This window comes from Corella eumyota, chromosome 5 (assembly GCF_963082875.1).
Source record: "Corella eumyota chromosome 5, kaCorEumy4.1, whole genome shotgun sequence".
NCBI classification, from domain to species: Eukaryota; Metazoa; Chordata; class Ascidiacea; order Phlebobranchia; family Corellidae; genus Corella; species Corella eumyota.
In genome coordinates, this window is record NC_137494.1 from 6820407 (window position 1) to 6830147 (window position 9741).

At 25.6% G+C, this 9741-nt stretch overlaps 1 protein-coding gene across 1 annotated transcript; it reads left to right on the forward strand.

Annotated features, from left to right (window-relative positions):
- The first annotated feature begins 152 nt into the window (after window positions 1-152).
- Window positions 153-4524, forward strand: LOC145752709 (uncharacterized). The gene is made up of 9 exons (XM_082569032.1): window positions 153-365; window positions 590-728; window positions 842-937; window positions 1110-1389; window positions 1776-2004; window positions 2103-2238; window positions 2363-2560; window positions 3143-3291; window positions 3513-4524. Exons 1-9 carry the CDS (start codon window positions 259-261, stop codon window positions 3562-3564), a joined length of 1386 nt encoding a protein of 461 aa, XP_082425158.1. The 5' UTR covers window positions 153-258; the 3' UTR covers window positions 3565-4524.
- Window positions 4525-9741: the final 5217 nt, after the last annotated feature.

The window sequence follows — 9741 nt, forward strand, 5'->3', positions numbered from 1 at the left end:
TGATGTGAAAATTAAGTATTCAATTTCAAGTGTGACCAGTCGTTAAAAACAGTTTCATTTAAATTTATTTGTTTGCACACGTGACAAGTCTGTTCTGTCTGTTTGTTTACCTTTTGTGCATGGACAAGTCGAAAACGATGTAAACGTCGACCATAACATTATTTGCGGTATAAATACAATTACCTGCATTAATTTAACTTAATTAACTTTTTTTTGTTTAAGTTTTGTTTAAGGGTAGTAACACTAGGTAAAGTAAGCATGGGTAGACCACGAATTGTAAAACGGTTTAGTAAAACAGTTGACAAAAATCAAGGTCATCTTGGTGGAAATGCAAGCAACTATCACTCAACCTACATTGAGCATAAGTAAGTGTTTAGATCTAAATGTGTCAAGAATAAAATGTTGGGTTGATTTTAAAGACATATAACTCAGTGCTTAAATCTCGCACTGATTGTTCAAAATTTATATATATAGGTGCTTAACAAAGCTGGTGAAGTTATCTTTTTACATTAAAAATAAAAAAATGTTGTGCTATATTTTATAAATGCAAACTGGTGTCTCTAACATAAATATTTTTTAAAAAACTCAGGGATTTTGTACCAGTTAAAAATGTGAAGCCACCAGTAACACCTCCCCCACCCAGACATCCAGCAATGATGGTAGAAACTACTGCCATGAATTCCTATGTCCCTAAAGATGTTACTAACCGAAGAGGGATGATCAAACCGGTTTGTAAAAACTGTTTTTAAACTATTGGTGGTGTAGCAATGGCATAGCAAAAAGAGTGGAATTAATTGCTTTTATTTAATCCATTTTTGAGTTTTTTGATGTGTGTTTTTAGGTTGAAAAACATGAGATTTCAGATGAGCCAATAAGTAATTCCACTGTTTATAGAAAAGAATTTGTGTCCAAAAAACCTTTACCTGCAATCCAATCGGTAAGCAATACATTATTAATGTTTGACAAATTCTTAAAACTGTAAAAATTTCAACTCTTGATGCTACTTAAACAACTGATATTGCTAGAGTACATTATTTAAAAAAATAACTTAATTTTGTTAGTACCAAATAAATATTTAAATATTTGAAAAAATATTAATTAAAATTTAGAGGCCAAGAACAAATGCAGAAGAAAGAGCTGTTGATCAAAATGTGAAATTTGATGGACGTACTACCAACAAGCAATACTACCAGGAGTGGGAACATCAAAACTTACAGCGGTTTGGAGAACTGCCTTGCTACTCCACCACCATGATATACCCAGACAAAAAAGTATTGTCTGGTGATAAGGAACTGCTTTTGTCAAGGACACACACAGATTATCCTTACAAGACCATTCCAAAACCTGAAATGGTAAAAGTGGCTGAAGGCAACATTAAAGTTGGAGAAGGTAATAATTCTAAAAAAAAATTTTCATCATTGAGTTTATTGTTGTTAACTGGACTTACCTTTTTATATACCTTGAAAGAATGGTTGTAAGTGATAGTCTTAGAAAACATATTTTTTAGGTGAAAGGTACCTATTTAAAGTAAGTTTTATAAAAAAAAGGATTGATAGAATATTTACATAATTTGTTGTTGTATGGTCACCAATAATTACATGTGTACCATAAACTTTTTGTATTATTCGAAAGGCTTTGTGTATAATTTGGATCAAGATTTTATTTTTAAGATTCATTTCATGGATATAAAAAAATTTTTATTTTTCTAATAATTAAGTTTATTTGTGCAATGGTTAGGTTATTTGTAATAAAATTTTTTTTTAATATTTACATAGGTGATCATGACCATAAAACAACCCATCGCTCCACCTACCAATTTGTCCCTGGGGAAGGTAAAGCTTCGATTAACATGAAACCATCTCGAGCTAGCAAGTTACTTGCTCTAAGGAGAATGGAGGTGCAAAGTAAATATCAATCAGATTTTCCTCACATGGACAAATATCCTTCACCCCCTAAACCTATGGCACCTGCACCTGATACACTGGAAATAAAAATGACCAAAAAGTAAGAATTCTTTTATTTTGTGTGAATTTTTTTGATTACATTATCTAATAACGGATATATTTTGATATTATTATTTAAAACAATTAATGTTTTAATAGCTTGCCATTTATGACTGAACAACGCAACCAGTATCATGGTTGGGATGTCAAACAACATCGAAGACCTCTTCTTTCAAAACTTGAAGATAACACCGAGATTTCAACCGATCCAATGCAAACAAATACTACAATGATGGTAAATTATATTTTGTTTGTTTATTTTTACTATATTTTAATAATTTGTTGTTATGTTACAAAGTAAAAATGTAAAGTCAATATTATGATCTTTGCTATTTAAAATTAACATTATATTTTTAAAGAGAGACTTTCCACCCAAAGAAGCAGTGCGAGTTGTAATTGATCCTTTGGATCGGCCCCACACAAACAGAGTTGAGAAAAAGGGAAAGTTTCAAGGAGTGACCACCAACAAAACTTACTATCAAGATTGGGGGGCACGGGCCAGGCCGAGATTTGGGGATTTTCATGAGGGTTACAAGAAAGTGTTATTGCCAGATACGGTAAACTAAAGATGTAATTTTTAAAAAATATCGAAAACTTTAAAAATTTTTTTAGTTTTGAAATTTTAAACTTTGTTCAGTTTTAATTTATGGGCTCACATTTGTTTTTGCTTGGGGTAATAGAGAATGTTCAATGTTAAAAAAAATTAAAATAATTTTTTTTTTTATTTGCGATTTTCCAATTTTAAAAATTGACTTATTTTTTTTCAATAGTCAATGTGTTTTTATAAATAAACCTTGTTTTTAAATAGTCTTAAATCAATTATTTACTACATTAAAACAACCAATTGTGATTTTAAAATCTGATTGTTGGTTTAGTATTTTAAGATTAAAGGATATACTTGAAAATCTCAATTCAATATTTAATGAAATAATTTAAAAAAGTTTTTGTTGAATCAACAAATTGCCTCATATAAAGAAAAAACCATTCATGTTATAAGAAAGTTTTTGATAATTAATTAAGCATATAAAAAGTTAAAAAAATAAAATATTGTTCTATTAAACATTCCCAATCTTCTGATTTCTACATAAAATGTTGTTACAAAAATGATTTTTTTTTACAAACTATTTTTTCTTTGTTAGCTTAAACCTGCACAAGAATTTTCAACAACAACCAAATCAATTTATGTTGAGAAACATGGAAGACCAAGGACTTCAATGAAGCCAGCCAACAAAACTATTGACACATCTCAATCCCATGACTTTAATACTGTGTCCATGGCATGCTACAAGTAGGTTCAGAAAAAAATTACAACTGAAATACCAATTTTTTTTAAATTATTGTTTATTATAGCTTGTTTAATGGTTTAATTTTTTTTTGATATTAATTTTTAATGAAAAGTCCAAAATTTAAAATCATGAATTTTTTAATTGGTTTACCCAGGTATAAGTTTCAGCAGTTTAAATTTTGTTGACAATAAAAACACTTTTTATAATTTTACCTTTATTTTAGAAACCCACCAGCCTCAGCTTATGAAATAGAAGATGTGTTTGTTAAATGTTGATTTTTTCTGTGACAGTTTCCTTCTGTCCAACTAACTACTAGAAAAGTAAAGAAGACAAGTTACTCAATTTTAAGGTCTCTGCACATTTTTAATTTTTTTAAATGCCACACTTTTCATTTTGCATGACCAATTTGTTTACCATCTTGCATTTTGAACATATTTTTAAAAGTTGCACCTGAGCATGCTTTGGATTATTTTTGTTAAGTATTGTTACATGTTATTATTTGATCATTTTTGAGAAAAAGGCATGCTTATTTTTATCTTTAATAATGTATCACACAACTTTTGATTTGGCATATCATTTTTGTTTAATGCGATTAATTTTTTTTTACTTGTTGTTTTTTTTAGGCCATGTGAAACAAAAAAGTAATGGTGAGATGACCTTATATTTTAAAAATTGGTGTTTTTTGTTTAATAGTCACTGTTAATTTCCGCTTGTAATAACGATTATTTCACTGACCAAACTTAATAATTAAAGAGATTTACTATTTGCACTTAAATTATTCAATCAGAGTTAAATGAATTAATGGCTACTTTTTTGCCTGCCTTTTTTCTGTAATATTTTTACAGTCTATATAGGTTTAGAATATTAAGTTTTTTTTTAGTAAACGTAGATATATTTACAAATATTTGTTAAAATGCACTTACATATAATTTTTTGCTCGTTGTGTATGTAGTTGAACTGTGAAAATTGTTATCGTTTTTTTTTGATTTAGTAGATTATGATAGATTTATCTTTTTATGGCGACTTTAAAATAAAGTGTTAACTAAAATTTTTACACTTATTGTACATTTTTCTAAAACATGTTGTAGTATAATCGGAATGTTTAATTATAAAGGTTGTAACACGCTTAAACATTCAAATAAACATATTTAAGTTTGGTTTAACCCATCAAATAATGATATAAAGATATGGTAACAATGGCATAGGCAATATTACATTTTTTGTTACCGCCTCTAAACCAGATATAATATTATTTAGTATAATGACTTAATCAATTTATAAAAAAAAAACATTGTTTAAAAAATATTTATACAATTTCCGTGAAATATTATGTTATACAAAACATCGTTTTTTTTTTATTTGAATTTAACTTTAAAATATAAGCGCTAAAAATATTATATTTTAAGAAAATCTTACTGGTTGGTTGTACTACTGAATAGCTTTAAAATATTTAAAATCGAAAATAAGTTTTTTTTTTGATTTTTTTAATAAATGACCGTTTGAGCAAATATATATGCATATATAACTTAATATAACTTTTTTAGATTTTAAATTTAATTTACTAGTTTAATCGCAGTCGCGTTATTAACCTATTTTTAAAATATTATTAAAAAATGATAATATTCATAAAAGTTATGGGTATATTACATGTATCGTCACATTTTAAAATTCAAAATTATACTTTTTTTTTTAATTTTTCAATTCTTGGTCAATTATATATCATAATATTAGGTACCTGAGAACGAGTTAAAAATTTAATTTTTGTTTGTTTATTATATTTTAATGGTTGTTTATTTATTCAAAATTAAAGATTGATGTAGGGCGTTCAAAATTGATTGTAATGTTTATTATGATATTAGTTATTAAAAAGTGCAACTGCCAAAATATTTTTTAAAAATGTTAATATTTATAAAAGTTATGACACTTTTATTAAAAATTATTGAAATCTCAAAACTTAAAATATTATATTTTATTAGACGCGCTCATTGGCCAAAAATATCACGTGACCTAATTAAACCCAAAATAAAAATTATCTCTAACTTTTGTTCTACTCAAAATTTTTGCGAAATGTTTATCTTGAATGTTAGTTAGGCCAATGCGCGCCTAATTAAATATAAAATTTCAGATTTTGAGATTTCATAAATTTTTAATAAAAGTTTCATAACTTTTATGAATAATAATATTTTCGAAAAATATTTTGTAAACACGGTAATTGGACCTGTACGGTTCTAACACAACAATTATTTTTCGATTTAAATTTTTTTATTTTTTTTAAAAATTTGTATGCAATATCATTGGCCAAAAATATCACGTGACCTAATTAAACCCAAAATAAAAATTACCTCAAACTTTTGTTTTACTGAAAATTTTCGCGAAATGTTTTATCTTGAATGTTAGTTAGGCCAATGCGCGTCTAAGATAATACAAAATTTTAGATTTTGAGAATTCATAAATTTTTAATAAAAGTTTCATAACTTTTATGAATATTAATATTTTCGAAAAATATTTTGTAAACACGGTAATTGGACCTGTGCGGTTCTAACACGACAATTATTTTTTAATTTAAAATTTTTTATTTTTTTTCAAAAAATTTGTATGCAATATAATTGGCCAAAAATATCACGTGACCTAATGAAAACCAAAATAAAAATTACCTCAAACTTTTGTTTTACTAAACATTTTTGCGAAATGTTTTATCTTGAATGTTAGTTAGCCCAATGCGCGTTTAATAAAATACAAAATTTTAGGTTTTGAGATTTCATAAATTTTTAATAAAAGTTTCATAACTTTTATGAATATTAATATTTTCGAAAAATATTTTGTAAACACGGTAATTGGACCTATGCGGTTTTAACACAACAATTATTTTTCGATTTAAATTTTTTTATTTTTTTTTTTTAAATTTGTATGCAATCTCATTGGCCAAAAATATCACGTGACCTAATTAAACCCAAAATAAAAATTATCTCTAACTTTTGTTCTACTCAAAATTTTTGCGAAACGTTTATCTTGAATGTTAGTTAGGCCAATGCGCGCCTAATTAAATATAAAATTTCAGATTTTGAGATTTCGTAAATTTTTAATAAAAGTTTCATAACTTTTATGAATAATAATATTTTCGAAAAATATTTTGTAAACACGGTAATTGGACCTGTGCGGTTGTAACACAACAATTATTTTTCGATTTAAAATTTTTTATTTTTTTTAAAAATTTGTATGCAATATCATTGGCCAAAAATATCACGTGACCTAATTAAACCCAAAATAAAAATTACCTCAAACTTTTGTTTTACTGAAAATTTTCGCGAAATGTTTTATCTTGAATGTTAGTTAGGCCAATGCGCGTTTAATAAAATACAAAATTTTAGGTTTTGAGATTTCATAAATTTTTAATAAAAGTTTCATAACTTTTATGAATATTAATATTTTCGAAAAATATTTTGTAAACACGGTAATTGGACATGTGCGGTTTTAACACAACAATTATTTTTCGATTTAAAATTTTTTATTTTTTTTTTTAAATTTGTATGCAATCTCATTGGCCAAAAATATCACGTGACCTAATTAAACCCAAAATAAAAATTATCTCTAACTTTTGTTCTACTCAAAATTTTTGCGAAATGTTTTATCTTGAATGTTAGTTAGGCCAATGCGCGCCTAATTAAATATAAAATTTCAGATTTTGAGATTTCATAAATTTTTAATAAAAGTTTCATAACTTTTATGAATAATAATATTTTTGAAAAATATTTTGTAAACACGGTAATTGGACCTGTGCGGTTCTAACACAACAATTATTTTTCGATTTAAAATTTTTTATTTTTTATAAAATTTTGTATGCAATATCATTGGCCAAAAATATCACGTGACCTAATTAAACCCAAAATAAAAATTACCTTAAACTTTTGTTTTACTGAAAATTTTCGCGAAATGTTTTATCTTGAATGTTAGTTAGGCCAATGTGCGTATACAAAATTTTAGGTTTTGAGATTTCATAAATTTTTAATAAAAGTTTCATAACTTTTATGAATATTAATATTTTCGAAAAATATTTTGTAAACACGGTAATTGGACCTGTGCGGTTCTAACACAACAATTATTTTTTGATTTAAAATTTTTAATTTTTTTTCAAAAAATTTGTATGCAATATCATTGGCCAAAAATACCACGTGACCTAATTAAACCCAAAATAAGATTTACCTCAAACTTTTGTTTAACTGAAAATTATCGCGAAATGTTTTATCTTGAATATTAATTAGGCCAATGTGCGTCTAATAAAATACAAAATTTTAGGTTTTGAGATTTCATAAATTTTTAATAAAAAATTCATAACTTTTATGAATATTAATATTTTCGAAAAATATTTTGTAAATACGGTAATTGGACCTGTGCGGTTTTAACACAACAATTATTTTTCGATTTAAAATTTTTTATTTATTTTTTTTAAATTTGTATGCAATCTCATTGGCCAAAAATATCACGTGACCTAATTAAACCCAAAATAAAAATTATCTCTAACTTTTGTTCTACTCAAAATTTTTGCGAAACGTTTATCTTGAATGTTAGTTAGGCCAATGCGCGCCTAATTAAATATAAAATTTCAGATTTTGAGATTTCATAAATTTTTAATAAAAGTTTCATAACTTTTATGAATAATAATATTTTCGAAAAATATTTTGTAAACACGGTAATTGGACCTGTGCGGTTCTAACACAACAATTATTTTTCGATTTAAAATTTTTTGTTTTTTTTAAAAATTTGTATGCAATATCATTGGCCAAAAATATCACGTGACCTAATTAAACCCAAAATAAAAATTACCTCAAACTTTTGTTTTACTGAAAATTTTCGCGAAATGTTTTATCTTGAATGTTAGTTAGGCCAATGCGCGTTTAATAAAATACAAAATTTTAGGTTTTGAGATTTCATAAATTTTTAATAAAAGTTTCATAACTTTTATGAATATTAATATTTTCGAAAAATATTTTGTAAACACGGTAATTGGACCTGTGCGGTTTTAACACAACAATTATTTTTCGATTTAAAATTTTTAATTTTTTTTCAAAAAATTTGTATGCAATATCATTGGCCAAAAATACCACGTGACCTAATTAAACCCAAAATAAGATTTACCTCAAACTTTTGTTTAACTGAAAATTATCGCGAAATGTTTTATCTTGAATATTAGTTAGGCCAATGTGCGTCTAATAAAATACAAAATTTTAGGTTTTGAGATTTCATAAATTTTTAATAAAAGTTTCATAACTTTTATAAATATTAATATTTTTGAAAAATATTTTGTAATCACAGTAAATGGACCTGTGCGGTTCTAACGCAACAATTATTTTTCAATTTAAAATTTTTAATTTTTTTTCAAAAAATTTGTATGCAATATTATTGGCTAAAAATATCACGTGACCTAATTAAACCCAAAATAAAGATTACCTCAAACTTTTGTTTTACTAAAAATTTTCGCGAAATGTTTTATCTTGAATGTTAGTTAGGCCAATACGCGTCTAATAAAATACAAAATTTTAGGTTTTGAGATTTCATAAATTTTTAATAAAAGTTTCATAACTTTTATGAATATTAATATTTTCGAAAAATATTTTGTAAACACGGTAATTGGACCTGTGCGGTTCTAACACGACAATTATTTTTCGATTTAAAATTTTTTATTTTTTTTCAAAAAATTTGTATGCAATATAATTGGCCAAAAATATCACGTGACCTAATGAAAACCAAAATAAAAATTACCTCAAACTTTTGTTTTACTAAACATTTTCGCGAAATGTTTATCTTGAATGTTAGTTAGGCCAATGCGCGTTTAATAAAATACAAAATTTTAGGTTTTGAGATTTCATAAATTTTTAATAAAAGTTTCATAACTTTTATGAATATTAATATTTTCGAAAAATATTTTGTAAACACGGTAATTGGACCTGTGCGGTTTTAACACAACAATTATTTTTCGATTTAAAATTTTTTATTTTTTTTTTTAAATTTGTATGCAATCTCATTGGCCAAAAATATCACGTGCCCTAATTAAACCCAAAATAAAAATTATCTCTAACTTTTGTTCTACTCAAAATTTTTGCGAAATGTTTTATCTTGAATGTTAGTTAGGCCAATGCGCGCCTAATTAAATATAAAATTTCAGATTTTGAGATTTCATAAATTTTTAATAAAAGTATCATAACTTTTATGAATATTAATATTTTCGAAAAATATTTTGTAAACACGGTAATTGGACCTGTGCGGTTCTAACACAACAATTATTTTTCGATTTAAAATTTTTTAATTTTTTTAAAAATTTGTATGCAATATCATTGGCCAAAAATATCACGTGACCTAATTAAACCCAAAATAAAAATTACCTGAAACTTTTGTTTTACTGAAAATTTTCGCGAAATGTTTTATCTTGAATGTTAGTTAGGCCAATGCGCGTTTAA